General features: G+C 32.5%; 2 protein-coding genes across 5 annotated transcripts; both read left to right on the top strand.

The window, feature by feature from the left end:
* Positions 1 to 2,561: 2,561 nt before the first annotated feature.
* Positions 2,562 to 6,689, top strand: LOC108450393 (mitochondrial adenine nucleotide transporter ADNT1-like). The gene is made up of 8 exons (XM_017747994.2): positions 2,562 to 2,980; positions 4,013 to 4,061; positions 4,292 to 4,455; positions 4,603 to 4,640; positions 5,014 to 5,126; positions 5,258 to 5,371; positions 5,661 to 6,005; positions 6,168 to 6,689. The coding sequence occupies exons 1-8, from the start codon at positions 2,823 to 2,825 to the stop codon at positions 6,249 to 6,251; spliced, it is 1,065 nt and encodes a 354-aa protein (XP_017603483.1). The 5' UTR covers positions 2,562 to 2,822; the 3' UTR covers positions 6,252 to 6,689.
* An 875-nt stretch (positions 6,690 to 7,564) lies between these two features.
* Positions 7,565 to 14,837, top strand: LOC108453325 (protein SPA1-RELATED 2). 4 transcript variants are annotated; one of them, XM_053022669.1, is made up of 9 exons: positions 7,565 to 7,843; positions 8,007 to 8,099; positions 8,589 to 10,108; positions 10,226 to 10,383; positions 10,929 to 11,754; positions 12,656 to 12,802; positions 13,369 to 13,686; positions 13,795 to 13,854; positions 13,988 to 14,837. In XM_053022669.1, the coding sequence occupies exons 3-9, from the start codon at positions 8,645 to 8,647 to the stop codon at positions 14,177 to 14,179; spliced, it is 3,165 nt and encodes a 1,054-aa protein (XP_052878629.1). In that variant the 5' UTR covers positions 7,565 to 7,843; positions 8,007 to 8,099; positions 8,589 to 8,644; the 3' UTR covers positions 14,180 to 14,837. The 4 variants fall into 4 exon arrangements, with proteins under 4 accessions (XP_052878629.1, XP_052878628.1, XP_017606846.1 ...); XM_053022668.1 differs by having other exon boundaries at positions 7,566 to 7,843; positions 8,603 to 10,108; XM_017751357.2 differs by having other exon boundaries at positions 7,575 to 8,099; positions 8,603 to 10,108.
* The last annotated feature ends 6,341 nt before the right edge of the window (positions 14,838 to 21,178 follow it).

The raw sequence follows: 21,178 nt of genomic DNA, 5'->3' as shown, positions 1-21,178 counted from the left end.
CGATAAATAGTGGTTTGTATTTCTATAAACTGAGCTTAATCGTTATTGCTATATTTGATATTGATATTGTATGAAAATGTGAATGAGGTAAGTATTTTTACCATATTGAAATGAATGTGATTTTGAATACCCTATTAACAGTGTCGGGCTAGTCGGATATAGTTGACATATCATAGGAATTGGAAGTATTGGGATATTCCGACATTGAGTCGATGAGACACTATGTGTTGACTACTGTTAAAGTTCCAGATTTATTCCGATGAAGTACTTTGTGTACTATAATGTTAAAGTTCCGAATTTGTTCCGATAAAGCACTATGTGCTTATCCCGGAGTGTGGGTTGGATCCGTGTATCGTTAGTATCCGAGTTATGTTAATAAGGGTAAATAAAGTAAATGTTATTAAAGTACTGATTGATATTGAATAATAGCAATAATGTGTTTGAATTACCATGTTTTAAAGTTGATTAAGCTATTGTTTATAGAAATACCATCGAGAGTATTCTCAACAGACGGTTTGTTTCGTCTGCAGTTAGGTATTTAAAGTATAAGGACTCAAAGATACAAGTGATCCCCAAACTCGAATTGGTGAAGTTTCTATCTTTTTGGAAAATGGCATTGTACCTAGGATGTCTTTTGGTCATTTTGAAAGTATCTAAGTTGTTAAGTGATATTTTGGTATGTTTTGTAAATGTTACCAAAACCTTAAGTATGGTATGTTTTGATATGTTAGTGAAGAGTAATAAGAGGAAGTGTTGGTAAATATTGTAGAGAGAAGAAATGAAAATGTTATAAACTTAGTTATCAACATTTTATACTAAAACAGATTTGGACAGAATGATGAGTCCAACTTTGAAAATATACCAAAAATAGTATAAAGTGAATTAGATGACTAATAAAATATTTAATTGAAGCTTAATGAATCTATTTTTATATGGAAGAAACAAAATAGGTAAAAGAGTTGTATTTTATGAGATATTTACGTTTTGGTGAAACAGGTTAGAGCAATTTCCTGTTCTGACTTTAGAAATTCCCATAAATTGTGTATTAAGAATTAGGACTCAAACTTTATATGTATGGATTCCTTATTGAGTCTATTTTAATTGAAACAAATGGCATAGTCATTGGATTTCTGTACAGGAAGAAATTTGATTCAGTAGTGCACAAGGGTTAGAGTAGCCGAACCCTGAAACAGGGAGACTTTTTCTAATAAACTGTACTAATTGGCCTGACCAAAATTCTAGAAAAAATTAGTAAGTAGATATATGAGTCTAGTTTCAGGAAAAATTTACAGAATTGGATTTCGAGTTTCAGTAACTCGAGATATGATTTTTTTAGCGACCGTGACGCAGATGGATAGTTTACTACGAAAACTGTTTAAGTGCTAAGATAAGTTTTGTAATGTCTCCTGTTTGACTCCGGCAACGGTCTCGGGTAAGGGGACGTTACAGTGGGTTTGTTACAATTGAGTTATTACTAACTATTTTTTTTATATAATCAATTATTTCATTGAATTGATAATTTAATTTGAATTTTCAAACACTGAGAAAATGAGGATATTTGATGTATCGTTAATGTATAAATTCAATGCATCATCAATGAATAAAAACACGACACCTTATCAATAAATAAAACAAAAAATAACAGAGGACTTATAAATAAAGATAAATAACTTTATATATATAAGCATAACTAAATAATAATTATTATAAATAAATAATAAAATCATAAACTCTAAACTTGAGACCTTAAATCCTAAACTCATAGGTTTTAATTAATTATTTATAATAGTTATAATTAATATTTAATCATGTTTAAATAAAATTATTTATATTTATGGGTAAGCTACATTTATGGTCACTGAACTATTAGTAAAATTACATTTTGGTTATTCAAATTCAAAATAACAAAATGGTCATTGTATTATTCGAAAGTTTCAATTTAAGTCATTAAACTATTTGGAAATTTTTATTTAAGTTAGTAGGCTGTTAAGTTTTTTTTTAGAAAAAGTTTGGCTAACGAGCTTTAAGTAACGATTCGACAGCCTATATAATGGATCAATACCCATCAACGAGTAGAAGAATATACCTTAATTCTAAGTCAATTTGACAATCATTATTAGAGATCAGAAAAGAAAATTGTTTGGATTTTGGTCCCTAAATTCATAATGCTCAAATTTGTTTTTTGAAAAAAAATTGAACTGTAGAAAAGAAGGGTAAAAAAGCTTTCGTTTGGTGCAAGCGGAAAAAGTTATATAACAACGACTTTAACAGTCCAGTGACTTAAATGAAATCTTTCAAATAGTTTAATAACCATTTTGTAAAATTTTAAAGTTAAATAACTAAAATGTAAACTAGTAAACTTGGGTCTAGTAATTTAGCCCATATTTATTTATAAATATTCTACAATTTTTTATTTATTCAAATATTATTATTTTAAAACACATATAAATTAAAAATGAAATGTAGATATTATTTTGGTTTTAATTTTGGATAATTTTATCATTGAGTTAATTCTTATTTTACACTTAACATCAAATTTAGCCACAATTAAATAAGTTTACGCACATATTTTTATCCATTTCCTCGAATAAGGGTATTAAGACAGTCATATTTTCCTCCAAAGCGCCTTCCTCTTTGAACTCCTTGGCCAATGCTTACTCGTTCTGTCTCCTTACCATAATCATTGGAAAGACGATCTCCTCTTCTTCGACGATTACCGGGGTCCGGTTAACGCCGTATTCGACCGGATAACTAAGTTCCGTTGATATATCTTCCGGCTAGCTTTTTTTTTTTCGTCATTTTACTTTTGTCTATCTCAAAAGATGGCGTCTGAGGACGTGAAAAGGAGCGAGTCGGCTGTCACGACGATTGTGAATCTGGCGGAAGAAGCGAAGTTCGCTAAGGAAGGAGTTCAAGCCCCGAGCCACGCGTTCCTTAGTATTTGCAAGTCTCTATTCGCTGGTGGTGTCGCCGGTGGAGTGTGAGTTACTTTGTTTCTTTTAAAAGATTCGCTTTCCCCTTTTTTTTTTTCGTTTAAGTAGTTTGATTGTATTTTTATTTTATTTTTGAGACTTTAATTTTGGTTTCTTCAGTCTTGACAATAGAAAAAGCAGGGCCGTATTTGTTCAACTGATGTAGTATTTTTTTTCCCCACTTTCAGCTAACATTTTTAATATTATTCTTTTTGCTATGGATTCATTTCATTGTTTTAGAAACAGTGATTTTTTTATTATTTTTCATGGAAATATTCTCCTGTTTGTTTTATTCTTCCTTGCAGCTATTGATTTTTTTTTTTTGTGGTGAAAGCAGCTATTGAAATTTTAAACCTTTTCTCTGATTATGATGTTACTTAATCGGGGTCCCTTTTTCCCTGTTATTTTTGAAGAACTGATGATAAATTGGAAATATGCACAGATCAGTGTCTGGTATCAATTGCTGTTAATTTGGAAATATAGGACATATAAATAATTTGTTTTAATTAGGAGTTAATCTTCTATAGAATGATAGTTTAATGTTGTTTGAACCTTCAGAAGAAAAGCTCTTTCTCCGCTTTTCGGATTTTACAGGACTTGATACTTTAGGGTTTTAAATTTGTGACATTTTTAACAAGATGTTTTATCAATGCGGTCATTCCCATTTCATATATTCCACTCTCTTAAGGGTAGGGGAGCATTTTCTTTAAACTTCAAGGATGAGAACATGGTGATGGTGGCATTTGATGCTTCGAGAAATTTGGTGGTAACTCTTGTGGCCTTGATGGGTAGTTGTGAGAATTGAATGGAGGAACTGAGGAAGAATTGAATCTTTGATGCTGATCAGTGAAGAATATAGTCATTCCTTGGTCTACAAGTTTGCTTGTAACTTTTTTCCTTTGAAAAATAGTTGCAATTGAATGGAGAAATGTTAACGCATTTATATTTTTGATGGTTTTCTTCACTTCACGTTGATATCATGCTTGACTTACCATTCATTGCCTATTGCATTTACTGAATGTATGTTATATCTGTTTCAGGTCACGTAGTGCTGTTGCCCCCCTAGAAAGATTAAAGATTTTACTTCAGGTAGTTAATTTAATATTTTATTATTGTCATTTGGTCCTTATTCGTTAAGTTCTCATTTTATTGTCATCTTATTCTTCTAGATTGAACAGTCAACTTAATATCTATTATTGATTTTGCTTATGGTGTAGTTCTTTAAATGCGTGGTATGTTTTCTTAGTGTATCAGTATTATAGTTTAGTTTCTTTCACTTATAGAGTACAGATTACAGGATTTCCTTTTTGAACCTGCAGGTGCAGAATCCGCATGGTATAAAATACAATGGAACAATCCAGGGTTTAAAATATATATGGAAAACCGAGGGTTTTAGAGGAATGTTTAAAGGCAATGGTACTAATTGTGCTCGCATCATCCCAAACTCAGCCGTGAAGTTTTTTAGCTATGAGGAAGCATCTAAGTAAGCCTTGGCCTTCAGTTGTTTTTATCACAAATTTTTACCAAAACAGTTAAAAGGATGCCTGTCTCAGTATCCAAAATTTATCTTTGAGCAACTGTATACAAAATATGAACTGATATCTTCCCTTCTACTTCTTTCTGAATATAGGGGGATTTTATACCTTTACCGACAGCAATCAGGAAATGGTATGCCTGTATCCTTTTTGCCTTCACAATTCTTGTTTTTATTTATCCCTCCAATTGCACTTATGATGTGACCGAGATCTGAAGCAGATTGGCATGATTCAAATTTATTGACTATGCAACTATTGAGGGAAACATGTCCTGCTTGTGAACTTGGTGTGCTGAATATCTGATTTTGTGTCAAAAGAGACAAATGCACTTGGTTGTGCCAACAAAGCGTGTATATGCATACTTTCAGTCTGCATTTACCATGTGAAGGGAAAATGGAATCTCTTATATGGCCTTGATTGGCAGAAGAGTTTGCATTTTGCAGTAATTATTGATGTTGTGGTTAGCATTTTACGAAGTACTTTCTTCGTTTAATTTTGTCTTGTAGAGGATGCTCAACTCACGCCACTTCTACGCCTTGGAGCTGGTGCATGTGCTGGAATCATTGCCATGTCAGCCACTTATCCAATGGATATGGTACGAGGTCGTCTAACTGTCCAGGTAATCTTTTGAGTTTCTTTCTGAAACATTAATTTATTTGACTTAAGTTGGATCAACTCTCTTTTGCCTTTAGGGACAGACTAGCCTCTTGTTATCACTTGATGGCTACCATCCACATGTTATATTTGCAGACCGAGATGTCACCTCGCCACTATAGAGGAATCTTTCATGCTCTTACAACAGTCTTGCGGGAAGAAGGACCTCGTGCTTTGTACAAAGGCTGGTTACCTTCAGTAATAGGAGTTGTAAGTAAAACTTTTGCAATCTGACTACCTGCATAATTTACTGCCTTATGCATTCTAGGTATGAGCATCCAGATGCATCTAGACTTCTACTAGTATAACGAGTTCCATTTATGGTCTGCCTGAACTTAAGTATGTGTTGGTTTTTGTATGGCATATAGCTGTTCATGGCTAACAGTCAAATTCCAATGTCTGATAATTTTCTACTTTTAGTATATGACTTCAGTAATGGAAGAATCTTTCACCTTATGTTTGTATGCCAAAGCCTAAATGTTTCTTATGATGTTTATAGGTACCCTATGTAGGTCTTAACTTTGCGGTTTACGAATCTCTGAAAGACTGGTTGATCAAAATCAGACCATTTGGGCTAGTCGAGGACTCTGAATTAGGTGTCACAACAAAGCTGGCATGTGGAGCTGCTGCTGGAACCGTTGGTCAGACAGTTGCTTACCCTCTTGATGTCATTCGACGTAGAATGCAGATGGCGGGCTGGAAAGATGCAGCTTCAGTTGTCACTGGTGATGGGAATAGCAAGGCTCCCCTTGAATATACCGGTATGGTTGATGCATTCAGGAAAACAGTTCGGTATGAGGGTTTTGGAGCATTATACAAGGGTTTGGTTCCCAATTCAGTGAAGGTTAGTGTAACATCTTAGTCTCTGCAATCAACTTTCTCTTGATGTACCAAATACTTTTTCTCTATCATTAACTTCTTGCATTCTGTTTGAAGAAAAGTGCCTGTACTTGTATACCTTACCTGTACATTTAAATAATAAAATGTTGTTTGCCATTTTCGTCAGGTGGTTCCATCAATAGCAATTGCATTCGTCACATACGAGTTGGTGAAGGATGTTCTTGGGGTTGAGTTAAGGATATCTGATTGATGGATTATTAGATTTTTGGTTGATATTCAGTTTATTTTAGTGGTCAGGAGTTGCTGTGAATTTAGGTGGTTATTTAGCTATGTTACTTTTCTTGTTCGAAATAGCACATATTTAAATATAAATATAAATATAGAGGTATGATGTGTGAAATATATGAAAAAGCTTAGGAGAAAAGCATAATGGTGTCAGATATGTATCAGTTTTTGAAATTTACCTGTCCGAGTAACATCTACTTTTAGTGTTTGTTTAAATTCTTCAGCATCACATGTGCTGTGGCAATAACGTTGGGAAATGGTGCTGCTAGAATACGCTCTGTTAGATTGCCTTTTTGGAAGTTATTGCCAAGTTGTAGGAGTGATGATTATTAAATAAGACATCACATTTAAGTTTTAACTTTAAAATATAGATATTTATGTTACTCAGATTTTTACAATAAAATATATTATTTGGGCACCTATTTACTTTTGTGGTTGAAGAATAGTTTTTGTATTATACTTAATTTTGTGAATTTAATCACTATCAAATTTAATTTTATAATTAATTAATTATAATTTATATAATTTTCAAATTTTGAAATTTTAATTTCAACATAAATGGAAGTGGCGGAGCCATAAGGTTTAAAATTTTAATTTCTCCTTTATATACATACTATGACTTCCAAATATAGAAGTAGGTCTTTCTAGTGTTTTTATAGTACTAAAATAATATTAAAAATTTATTCTTAATAAAAATAAATTGAAAATTTTCTTGAAGAAGCCAAGTTTGGAGAGTTTTTTATAGATAATCTTGTTATTTATATTGAGAGTGATAATTGAAGCTTTTGATTTAGGCTCTATATTTAGTGGTTTTATTTCATTAAAAGAATATCGTGTACAATTTTAATTAATGATATGGTATTTCTTATTAATTGTTTTTAAAATATGTACTGATGCTATTTTTTTTAACTTACATATATTTAGAAAAATAATATGGAACAAACTTTTATCCAATCTTTTGTAGTATAATTAATATATTACAAGAATTTTTCATATAATATGTGTAATTTTATCTTAATCCTCCTAAAATTAACATTCTAACCTACCACATAATTAAATTGGGTTATTATGCAAGATTTTGACGAAGCAGATGAATAAAAGGGTGGAAAAAGTAGATGGGGAGAAAATAAGAAAAAAGAATGAAGGGAGAGGGAGAGGGTGAGGGTGAAGAAAGGAAAGTAAAAAAAAGAATGAAGAAAAAGAAAAGGAGAGGGTAAAATTAAACATTAATTTATTACTTCATAAAAATGTACATAATTTTTAGAATTTGTATCAAATTACTTGATGTATAGATGTTAGAATTAATTTATCAAAATATCCAAATATCAAAGATACAATACAATTTATTATTATTTTAAATTTTAGTTACTTATTAATTAAAATATATGGAAAAAATATATAAAGTAAAGGAGAATGATGGGAAAAAAATGAATGGTGTAATTTAGGATTTATAATAATTTGGATCTGAATTAAACGTACTATTTTTTATGTTATAATGAATTGAAATATATAATTTGAGAAAACCGTCAATCCCCGACGTGGCGGGGCCAAATTCCAGTAACTTTTAAAATTTGCTTCTCTAACTGAAGATATTATTAATTTTCCAAAATTCAGGAATAATAATTACTTTATCCATCCAACTTTTTTTCTTCACCTTCATTGCTTCTTAGGGTTCTAAGATTTCTAGGGTTTCACGATTTTTTTCTTTTTTGATTTCCAGGTTTAGCCTTTCTCCTTTTCTACTTCGCGGATTCTCACCTCTTCACTTGGGCGGGTCAAGTTCTTCGAGTTTTCAGTTCCAAGAATTGGTGCGGTATGTTTTCTTAAATTGATTTTTTTTCCCATTTCTGCTTGGTTTCTTTTCTATTGCCAGAAAATAAGTGATGAAATAATCCTTGCTTAATATTGATTGGGGTTGGGGTGTTTTGGTACTGGTTGAGAATAACGAAATAATTGAGACTTTGGAATTTTAATTTCATTTTGTGCATTATAGGGAAGCGTTATTAGGTTTTATGAAATTGGAATAAAAGCGAATTTGATTACTCACGCTCTTGCCTGTGTTTTTAGCAGTGCTTAGACGTTTTGATTCACAATTTCAACAAATAAGAAGTTTATTGCTTAATATTTGTACACATATTTGCTCGTTGGCAATTCAAACTATGCACTTCATGAAAATTGAGGAATTCTTGTATAAGCCCGTTTGGATATCTTTAAACCTAACGAATATGCAATTGGCACTTCCCTTAGATTTGTGGGATTGATGATAACAGTTACAGACATGATTATAATGGTTTCTCACTAGGAAGCAATATGCAGTGAAAGAAGACATTTTGTTGGATGAAAGTTTGCGCCTAAAGCATGGATGAAGAAATAATTGAAGAAGTAGCTCCAATAGATGCAGCTGAGGGGGCTCACCTTCAGGGCAAAGAGGTTGAGTATTTGGTCAAACCTGACAACTGCAACCTGTTGGTGTCCCAAGAAATGGTGATACCGGTTGAGGTTAATGCTTCATTCCGTGTTCTTGGTGATGTATTGGAAGGAAAGAATGCGTTGGAACATGGGTGTACTAGCCCTTGTACTTATAATGATGAAAATGACATGGTTGAAGAGTTAACTTTGAGAAACTATAATGGCTCTAACATACCCGTAGTTGGTACATCAAAGGATAGAGAAAAAACGCAGATGAGGCAGAACCATTGGCAACATCTTTATCAGTTGGCAAGCGGATCAGGAAGTGGGGGTTCATGCGGCAAGATGGACAACAGTCAGGCAATGCCAAGTATGCCACTGGATGCAAGGTGTGCATCTTTTCCTGAAATTTTGGGTCACAAACCTTTGAGTGATGGGCAGACTGAAGCTGCAGCACAATTGATTGGTGGTGAAAATAATGAGGTTTCTGGCAGTCAGCCATCTCATGGAGGTATCAAGACAAAGATTTTATCAAAATCAGGATTTTCTGAATTTTTTGTTAAAACTACATTGAAAGGTAAGGGCATTATATGTAGAGGTCCATCTCATGATGCCTCCAGAGTTGACATTAGACATCGAAATAACACAAAATCTACCGGGCAAACTATGGTGGCTCCTATTCCTCCTGTGAAAGCTGCTGGAAGCCCTTTGGTGGCTTCTAATACTTCACTAATCTTGGATAATAGAGCTGTTGTGACTTCTCCCAATGGGATCATAGTGCCAAGGGCTGGTGAGCGTGATCATGATGGGATAAACTTGAGAGAATGGCTGAAAGTTCAGTCTCATAAAGCAAACAAAGCTGAGTGCTTGTATATATTTAGACAAATTGTGGATCTGGTTGATTATTCTCATTCTCAAGGAGCTATCTTGCATGACTTGCGCCTTTCTTGCTTCAAGTTGTTGCAAGCTAATCAGGTTAAATATATTGGTTCAGGTGTTCAGAAAGGACTTCTAGATACTATGTTGGATAAAGATTCCTCTCCTTCTGAGAACTTTATGACTAGGAGAAGGCCAATGAAGCAGGGGATGATTTCCTCAACTGGTCTTTGTGCTAAAAAGCAAAAGATCAATGAGAACACAAACTTGACTAGGTGGCCTCTGTTCCATTCTAGAGCTAACCTCAAAAATGAAACCATAAACACCCAATTTTCTCACAATGAATCTAGCGAACATTGCCCAAATACACAATTTAGCAATTTTGGAAGCTCTCATTCTTCTAATTCAGCTCAGCATCAGTCAGTCTCTGTGAATGAGCAGTTGGAAGAGAAGTGGTATGCTAGTCCAGAGGAAATCAATGAAGGTGTTTGCTCAATTTTATCTAATATATACAGTTTGGGTGTGCTGCTTTTTGAGGTACAAAAACCAATTGTTCTTCTATCTTTTATTTGTTTTCTTATCTATTTTTAATCTGCGTGGAAGAGAGTGGATATTTGTATTCGTTCTAAAAGGCAATTTGATTGTTTCTCTCAGTTGCTTTGTCAATTTGAATCTGAGAGAGCACATGCTGCTGCAATGTTGGATCTACGCCATAGGATTTTTCCTCCAACTTTTCTATCAGAAAATCTCAAGGAAGCTGGATTTTGTCTTAGACTACTTCACCCAGAACCTTCTTTGCGCCCAACAACCAGGTACTACAAATTGTTCATCGGTGCTAAATGTGAAGCTCTAGAATCTTATAACTGATGTTGGATATGGAGACTTTGAAAAAGTAGCATGCCAATGTGTTGGCTAGAATTTTAAATGCCTTAGTGATTAGACTATGATAATTACATATATATATCTAGTAAGCTATATCTCTATGATAACCTATGTATCTTGCAAAAAGCATCAGTGAATCAGATGATGAATTGATTGGAGAATTATATTCCATTTATTATTGGTGGAAAGAACAAGAATAGAAAATTAACAAACTATAAAAAACAAAAATGTGGAAGTATTTAAAATGCACCAGGTAAGGCACATCTTGGAGATCTGCATGGAATTAAATTTCAGGTAATGGTATGTTGATGAAACCATTTTCGGCTTTATTATTTTACGGCTAAGTCTTAAGCATTAATGCTTAAGTTAGTACAAACTTGCTTTCTTTGTGCTTGTATTTGTAAATGTTAGGACCCTGATGTCCATTTATAATTCAATATAGGATTCTAAGTTTATAGTTGTTGATATTTATCAGGGATATCCTACAATCTGGAGTTCTTAATGGATTCCAAGAAGTATTTGCTGAAGAACTGTCGTCATCCATTAACCGAGATGATACTGAATCAGAATTATTATTGCATTTCCTTGGTTTATCAAAAGAGAAAAAGCAGAAGCATGCCTCGAAATTAATGGAAGATATTGCTTGCTTGGAAGCAGATATTAAAGAGGTTGAGAAAAGAAGGCACTTTTCTAGAAAACCTTTAACTTATTCTTCCATCAATGTGAGGGAATGTAGGCACCATAGTAAAGAACCTCCAATCTCAGAGATGCATTCAAGCTTATACCCGTTTTCCAGTGACAATGAAATGAGGTTAATGAGAAATATCAATCAGCTTGAATCTGCTTATTTCTCTATGAGGTCAAGAGTCCCTTTTCATGAGACCGATTCTATGAGACGGCCAGATAAGGATTTACTGAAAAATCGTGACAATGGGCATTTGACACAAAACAATGAAGAAATACCGAGTCCTCCTGATAGCCTTGGAGTATTCTTTGATGGTTTGTGTAAGTATGCTCGATATAGCAAGTTTGAAGTCCGTGGGATAATGAGAAGTGGGGAGTTCAACAACTCTGCGAATGTAATCTGTTCTTTAAGTTTTGATCGTGATGAGGATTATTTTGCTGCTGCTGGTGTCTCTAAGAAAATAAAGATATTTGAATTTAATGCACTTTTTAATGACTCTGTTGATATTCATTATCCAGTCATTGAGATGTTAAACAAATCAAAGCTTAGCTGTGTTTGCTGGAATAACTATATCAAGAACTATCTGGCTTCAACTGACTACGACGGTCTGGTTAAGGTTTGTACATCTTTCCAGACTTGTAGATTTTCTAGTTTATGGAGCCAGGTTTTTTTTTTGGTATGAATGTTGATGAAGTGAATGCTTGTGGCAACTGTCATATCTCTGGTATAATTGCAGGGGATTTTTGTTAGATTCTAACTTGACAGGAGCTGCTTGTATCTTACGTGCTTACCTCAAAACTTCGGTTGTCATTAGTTCTTGTGACATTTCCATTGAATCTCTTCTGGTTCAAAGTTTGCTGAACTTCTAATAAATTTGGATCTTCTTTTTCTATTTCCTCTTGGCAATTTTGAAACTAGTCGCTTTTCCTTATGCTGCTGATCATATAGCCTGTAGGTGATGGTTGTTCCTGAACGAAAACCAGAAATCTTTTGCTTGACCTATGAAACTGTTCTGGTCTTAGAAGCTAAGGACATGGCTTAGAACTGTCTAACTACAGTACTTCACAATAGCTTGATTGCTACGATCATATGTTTATTTAACTTTTGATGGTAAGTTTAATCTAAAGCTTCGTTAGACATAAATCATAGGCTTTAAGAAAATTGATATACCATCTATAACCATGTTCAAAGTGGTGTCTGTGATGGTTTTGGAGGTCCCCTTGTTCAACCCCATGCTATACTTTTGGATGCTGCTAGTGAATTTTTCGATCTAGAAGTCTCATTTGTTTAAATAATGTTGTGGGTATAGCTTATGTATGTTGGTTCCGTTGTGCCATAATATATTTGAAATGCAAAGCTCTTGGCTCCTGGAATAACCATGATTCTTTTTAATTTGCTTTGCATGCAGCTCAGTCATTTCCTTATCCACATAAGATATTGCTGTTGAAATTACCTTTAGTATTTTCTATAAAATTCATGTATCGCTCATTGATACTATTTGCTTGGATGAGATCCAGTTATGGGATGCAAGCACCGGTCAAGCTATCTCTCATTACATTGAACATGAAAAGAGAGCCTGGTCTGTTGACTTTTCTCAGGTGTATCCAACAAAATTGGCTAGTGGCAGTGATGACTGTTCCGTGAAACTATGGAGCATTAACGAGGTATGTTCGCCTTCAGTCTCTTATGGCTTTAATAGCATAAAATACGTGACTTTTTTCCCCTCTGAAAACTATTCAAATTAGGTAGAGCAACAAAAAGAGTATAAATGCAGAAGCTGGATCTCATACCCAGGTTAAGTTAAGCCCACTGGTGCGAGACACACTTTAGTCTCCTGGTTGTACATACTTTGTTATATTCAACATATCAAAGAAATAAGTTTTATGAGAATGTCTATAATTCACTGCTCTTGTTGATCATGGATGAACACTTTTCTTACCTAAGCATATTGGACAAAGCAATTAATAGGAATGATTTTATGGATCTTTTCATTTTTTGTTTACAAATGCATAGAATTTGATCAGTGTATACTTTTAAGTCATAGAGGAGTTATAAAGATCACAAGAAACTGTCCTCGGCTGTTTATGCATGTTGTGCAGGTTGGATATGAATTTGAACTGTTTTTGCATAATCATAATGATCTTCCGTCATTCAAGGTGCCTTGAAAGCACTGCTCAAAGTTGCCTAAGCTTATGAGATTAACCTTCTCCCCCCTCCTTTCTGGGTGTAGAAAAACTGCTTAGGAACCATCAGGAACATTGCAAATGTCTGCTGTGTTCAGTTTTCTGCTCACTCCCCTCATTTACTGGCATTTGGTTCTGCGGATTACAAAACGTATTGCTATGATCTTCGGAATGCTAGAGCCCCATGGTGTGTTCTTGATGGTCATGATAAAGCTGTGAGCTATGTGAAGTTCCTGGACTCGGAAACTGTAGTTACTGCTTCCACTGACAACACATTAAAGCTTTGGGATCTCAATAAAACTAGCAGTGGGGGCATGCCCTCTAATGCTTGCAGCTTAACATTTTGTGGACATACAAATGAGAAGGTTGGCATTTCTCTACTAAAAAATAGTTTTTTGTCATTAATATTCTTGACCCTGGCAAGCCTTTTTGTTCATTTGGGTTTGGTTCTGATGTTTTACTTGCTTCTCCAGAATTTTGTTGGATTATCCGTTGTTGATGGTTTTATAGCATGTGGCTCAGAAACAAATGAGGTATCCTTAACTTAAGCTTGGTTTTCTTCAGTTTTCATGAGGCAGGGGGGGAGGGATCTAATATCACTCAATAAATGCATTATCTGCTTGTTTTGACTGCAAAGCATTAACATATTGAAATGCTGTGTCCTAGGTTTATGCATACTATAGATCACTGCCTATGCCAATAACTTCTCATAAATTTGGGTCCATTGATCCCATTTCTGGTAAAGACACGGATGATGACAACGGGCTGTTTGTATCAAGTGTTTGCTGGAGAGGGAAATCAGACATGGTTGTTGCTGCAAATTCTAGTGGATGTATTAAAGTATTGCAGATGGTTTAAGGAGAAGGTTAATTGCTTAGAGTCATCAATTACTGGCGTCATTTGGTTGCCAAGTTTTATTCTCGAGGCTTATTCTTAAGCATTGAAGCCATCTTGGGTTCAGGCAAATATGTCATACATGGATGACTCGGTCTGCTCGGTGGCTCATTATAATAGGCTTGGCTTTGATTCATATAAAATTATATGCAGAGTAAAGTCGAGCCAGACTGGAGTTATGGTTCCAGGTTATCAAGATTATCCAGAGCTAGGTTCCAGTTATTCTTTTACATGCTTAAGAATCCAGAATATCATGACACTTCCTGAGTCTCGAGAAAGAGGATCAAACAAACCGTAAATACGGGAATGCAAAATCGAGATTGAGGTAACTTCTGCTAAGAGGCTTTCCATCTCGGTTGTGGGAGCGAGAGTGTATGCTATATTAGTATGTGTCTTTACTTCTGCTGGTGATCCTTGAAACTAAGGTGCAGTCCTTTTAAGCTTTGTAATATATATATATATAGAGAGAGAGAGAGGTATAATTGGTAATTTACTCAAATGTAGGGTATTCTTTATTGAGATGTAAGTAAGCATTCTATGATTCTATGTAACTGATGTTTTACCACTGTAAATCTATAAATTTTGATGTATATGATAGTTTCGGCTATAATTTCCAACAAAATGCCCCTCATTTTGGGTTCCCAGATATTTCCTACCCAGTTTGCTCAACCAAAAATCCGGGGCCGTATTATCGAGTAGAATTGAAAACGGAGTTAATTCGATCTTGGAAGCTTTATCAGAAGAAATTGACTCGACTAGAAAATGTGAAAAAAAAGCAGCAGCAATAAACAATTAAAAATACTGCGTGGGTGCCGGGAGGGATAATGATTTGCTCTTGTTTAAAGTTAGAGATTTTAAAGATGGAAAGCAAAATAAAACTAATATATAAATGACTTAATACATAAGTTCCACACTTTTTTTGAATGTTGTGTTTTATTTTTATTTTTTTCCTGATGTTCTTATTAGCAAAAATTATAAACTTCAGTACCCTAATATAAAAGTGTTTACGAATTCAGATTTTAGGTTGATTTCATGAAAATTCATAATTAACTAATGCTATATTTGGTAGATTGAGAATATTTTCGCTTATTTTGAAGATGTCTTATTTGTTACATGAGTTACTCATCTCGTATTTTTAAATTTTTACTAATTATTCTTTATTTTATGTTTAACTATTTTAAAACATATGTATTAAATATGTTTTTATTCATATTATTACACTAGTAACAAAACGTAGAACATTAGCAATTAACTTTTATCAAATTAACACTAAAATCCGAAAAAATTACTACATCATAATTGTATTTAACAAATTAAACACAATTTCAAACAAATTCACAATTAACACTAAATTAGTTTTATTAACAAAATCATGAAAATTCAAACCTAATAATATTACTAGCTAACTTCCACCAAATCAACCTTAAAAGTTGAATTAAACCCACAATAATTAACATCATTACCTTTAGGTATCAAAATATATAACTTTTTTAAATATAGGTATCATATTAAAAGAAAATATGTCAAATTCAAGTACCAATTGATGTATTAAGTCCTTAAATATTTAAACAACAAATAAACTAGATTTGATTACGATGATGATTGTTCTTTGGCCCCTTAAATTCTTTGGACTTCAACCATAATAATAATTGCCGTTTAACCAATCCTCTAAGATTAAGAAATCTTAGTAAATTGGAGTGCGATGAAGAAACAACAATAATCATGAACATAGACAGAATCAGAAATTATTTTTTGGGTTGGAATTGAGTTATGTATTTTTATAAGAGTTAAAATCTCATTCCATCGTTACATTAACTTATATTCTTATAATTTTTAAAAAATTAAATTAAAATGTTATAATTTGGAGGGATAAATTGTAACTTGCCCATTTATTAATGATGGTAACTTAACGAGATTTTTAGTTGCTTTATATATGTTGACTTTGAGTAATTTTCTTAAAACCACAACAAAGAAAATCAATATAGTGAGATATCCCCAATATTTAAGTTCTAATAACATGTTTTATTTTTAGATTTTAGTTACATTCAGGAGTAATCTGTTGTATAAAGATATTAAGCAAATGGGGAAATCAGGTTTGAAACTACTCTTATTGCTGCAATTAATTTTCATCATGTCCTTATTCAGTGTACCAATGACTGCTTGGATTTGGTATAAGAGTGTGATCCACAGGAAATGTGGAGCTTTGGCTACCATGTCCTTGTTATCTTCAATAACCTGATTTAGACAGCACCCATGTTTAATTTCAGATGACAAATGCAAAATACTAGTCTTGCATTCAAGTTTCAGATCATGACACTAAATCCAAATTTCTTTCCCTTTTATTTAGGCAACTAATTAATTCTATTCTATCCTTAGCATTTGTTTTTTCTTCGGATTAGACCCACCCTACATATTAAATATATAGGTAAGGTTTTGCATCCTTAATATTTTTGTATTCATCTAATCAACAAGTAACATTCAAAATTCAGACCATTTACCAAATTCTCCAACTTATAACCCACAACTACATTGCAACTTCAACTCGGGAAATGTCAAAATTTGAACATTACGTCTCCAGTTGGAAAGATGAAGAAAATTGTTAGACGTAGGTCCACGCTCTAACTCAAATCAAATTTTATTCATGCAAAATTCAATAAATTATTTTCATTGCCTATAAAAATGAGTTAGACATCATTTCAACATGCTAGCTTCAACAAACACACTGGTTGTCTTAAAGTGAACAAGAAGAAGAAGATGAGTGGAACAAACTGTCCCGAAGCATTCGACATGGCTGCAAGAGTAATGGCTAATGGGAACTACCACCAAGCAAAGAGCAACGACAAGTGTTGTTACTTTCAGATGCCACTCCACTATCCCAGGTACAAAAAGAGTGACTATGAGAACATGCCTGAATGGCAGCTCGACTGCCTACTTAACCAGTATGGCCTTCCTATCATCGGAGATGCTAACCAAAAGAGAAAGTTTGCAATGGGAGCTTTCCTTTGGCCTTCCCAGGTTGAATAATAATACAAAGTCATTCTAAATTTGCCTAGTCAAATATATCATACTTTTAACTGATGAACAACTAGCTTATGTATAATTATATAGTAAATCTTGAAGTAGCTTGCTTTCAAGTGGTATCACTGTTTGTACCATATTGATTACTTAGTATTATGTTGAATTATATCGTTAAGCAGCAGTTTAATGTAATGGATTATTGATTATTAATCTTCAGTGTTGAACTATGGCCCTCATAAGATGTTTTGTTCATGTTTGTATCACTGTTTGTGTTTGTTGTTTCAGTGTTAATTAGCATTTTACTCGTGTCTTGGCACGATGAACTTCCCGTTCGTCGTTTTCTTCAGCTTTATGCGAGCTTTGTTCGATCATTAATAAAAATTCTCGGTTTACCAGAAAAAAGATATCATTGACACAATAGGACTGAGTGAGTCATGTGAGCAGTTTTCACATTCTGCCACACATGGGAATACTGATAAGAAATTTACACTACTTGTTTATGGTACTGTAAAAATTTTCATATCAAGATTGATTTCAACATAAGTAGATTCTAGAGTCAAAGTAGGGTAAAGCTGTTCATATCGTCCAAACAATGTCTCGAACATGTCTTGCAAGTTCGCTTATATCAAAGCTCCATGATGGTGCTTGCATGTTTTGTAACAAGACCCCCCCCCCTCCACAACTTGTTTGATGGGTCCAATGTCAGAGACAAAACATGTGGTTTTGAAGCAACCAATCATAACATCAAGAATCTAGTTTGGGATTTCGATAGCTAAAAACCAGCAGCAGCAATGGGTGGATCTGTATTTACTGATTGATTAAGTCAAAGAGGTTGGGTTTCGTGAAAAATCATATATAGTGTGAAATCTCATAAAAACCTACTATCCAAAATGGATAAGAAGGTTGAAATTTCACTTTTAAATGCGAAAATTTGATCAAGACGCCTGCGGCGTCGATGTCAAGCTGGGATGGTTGGACAATCATGAATGTATGCATTGGGGTTTTGAATTAAATTGTTGAGACAGACAAGTGATGTTATGTAATGATGGTTTTTCAAATTAAATTGAAAAAAGGGTTTATCCAATTTACATCCTCAGATGATGAGATATTGCTAATAAAATGAAGGAATCTCTCTATCGTCCATGAAACAGGGTTCATAGTCACATTGTTTTAATGAATAAGCTTTCACACTTTGCTAACAAATAAATGTTTATAACGACACAACAAAATGACCCTTCACAACTTTGATGTAGACAAACCTCCGTATCTCAGTCCCCGTTAAACCTTTAGTAGGATCGGAGGTGCATCCACGTTAGGCTGTCAAAACTTCTGAAATTTTTTTAAAAAATTTTAATATTTTCAATTAGACACTTCAATTTTTTTTTAAATTTTCATAAAATGTTTGAAATTTTTAGAAGTTTTAATTAAACTTATCAAAATTTTTGGAAATTCACATTAAAACCTTTGAAGTTTTTAAAAATTTTAATTAAACTCTTCCGAAACTTAATGTCAAGATCTGTCATTGACTAGGATAAAGTTAATCAACTTAAATTTTAATTGTAAGACACTTATTAAACAATGATACATTAATAATTTACTCTTGAAAAAAGTATAATGACTTATTTGACCCTCTCAACTTTACAAAAATGTCATTTTAGTCCTCATTTAGTTTTCATCTTTTTTGGCTCATGTTGTTTGTAAAATCACCCCAAAATAGATAAAAAAGTTAACGCCTATTAACTTTGTGGATGTGGCATACATGAGGATGCCGCCATGTCAATAATTAATTAATTTTTAAAATTTTAAAACTTCAAAAAGTATAAAATTATTAAAAGAAGTATAAAAATTATAATTTTTTAATATTTTAATTTTTAAAAATTTAATTAATTGCTAACGTGACATACACATGAACTGCCACATGGATACTATATCAAGAAAGTTAATAAATATTAATTTCCCTCTATTGTTTAGTGGTTTGATAAATAATACAAATTCAATGACTAAAAATATGAAAAATAAATAAAAAACTAAAATAACATTCTCCTTATAAATTGGAAGTCCCAAAAATATCATAATGCGAAAAAGTTAGCTACTAAGATGTTTATTATTATTATTTAACTTCTAAAAATAACCAGGGTGATTTTTTGATTGTATCTATAAAATAAATATTATTATTTAAAAAATTGGGTATATTTTAAAGTAAAAGGAATATTATTGGTATTAGATTGTGGATGATGATTAAAAGTGTAGAATCTTGAGAAAAGATAATGTTTGTTGTTAATATTATTCCCACAACTCACTATAATTTTGTATTTTAAGGCCATGTTTGTCCATTGTTGGCATTTGAATGCACCTTTGTTACAAAATTCATCAATTATTTAAACCACAAATTTAAGATTGTAGTTCAGTTTTAAAATTATAAATACCATACCAATCATATATTATTTATTTTTCTTAGTAATATAAGTAAATAACTAATATTTTAAAATTTTATGTTATAAAATATTTGTTGAGATGATATCATTTCGATTCAGTTCTTGATTTTTTTCATAGTATTTTTAAACTTATTTTTACTGAATTAATTTTGTTTTATGACTTTTGAATATTATTTTACAAAGCTTTAAGGTCTTTTTCTTAAATATTTCTAATAAAAATTAATTTCCAAGTGAATAAAAATAATCAACAACTTTAATTATTTGTATATAATAAAAATAAAATAACTAATAATTTAATTTTAGATAATCAAGTTTTTAACTTGCATTTCTTAAATTTTTAAACACTTCAGTTAGGACCTCCTTGATTGAATAGAAAAGTGGAGGTAATGGGAGGAAGGAAAATAAATTTTGAGTGTGCTTAGTTAGGAAAAAAATTGAGAAAAATAAATAAGAGCTATAACTAGAGATGTCCATGGACCGGGTCAAGTTCGGGCCAAGTCGGGCAGAACAAAAAATTAGACTCGTTTGCCATGTCTAAGCTTAGCTAAAAAAATGGGCCTAAAATTTTACCCAATCTTGGCCTGGCTTGTATGTGCTAAATTTTTTAATAATTTTTTTAAAAAAATAATACATCAAAATATTAAAACATTAAAATAAATATTTTCTAAAAATTAAAAATAAATTTTAAAAATATGTATACTTAAATAACACTAAGATAAATGTAACTTAACAACTAAATGTGAAATGCATCTAAAATAGTAACAATAAAATAAGAGTTATACAATATTCAAATAATAACAATAAAATAATAACAACATAATTGTAATTTTTTTCTTTTTGCATATTCGGGTCAAGTTGGGTAAAAAAAGCCTTACTCAAGACCCAGTCTATTTTCTAAACGGATCTCTTTTTTTTTGCCCAATCTCATTTTCAATCTTATATTTTTACCTAAATTTTTTCATTTTTTGGGCGAGCTTTCGAGCCGGGCCATCCATAGACAAATCTAAGTACGACAAATTTCCTTCCTAAAGTAAAAAAACTAATCTTTTCAAATTGAAAAAAAATGAGAGAAAAAAGATAAGAGCCATATATATTAATTAAAAATAATATATTTTTTAAATATTTAATTTTCTTTCCTTCTAATTTTTAAATTTAATTTTCTTTCCGTCTCTCCTAATAAACATGTTTTAATTTATCATATTTCCAATTATTTTATTTTATTTTCAACCTTAGTCGCAACTTGCAACTGTAATTTAAATAATTGAAATCCAGAGGTTTTTTGGGGGGCACATGGGTTGAGAATAATTTTTATTTATTTAAAAAGACAACATAACAAAAGTATAAGAAAAAGAAAAGGCAACTGAAAAGAGAGGAGCACATGGGCGCGAATCAGAGCTCAAGCTCAGCAGTTGGCGCCAACTAATATCACAGTCTGTCACGAAAGAAATCAAACAAAAGAAACGGTACAAGCTGAAGAGTGTGGGGCGGGAAAACAAGGAACCCTAAAGTA

This window comes from Gossypium arboreum, chromosome 12, assembly GCF_025698485.1.
Source record: "Gossypium arboreum isolate Shixiya-1 chromosome 12, ASM2569848v2, whole genome shotgun sequence".
Lineage (NCBI taxonomy): Eukaryota > Viridiplantae > Streptophyta > Magnoliopsida > Malvales > Malvaceae > Gossypium > Gossypium arboreum.
The sequence above is the reverse complement of the archived record's forward strand: the minus strand, read 5'-3'. Positions and strand labels throughout refer to the sequence as shown.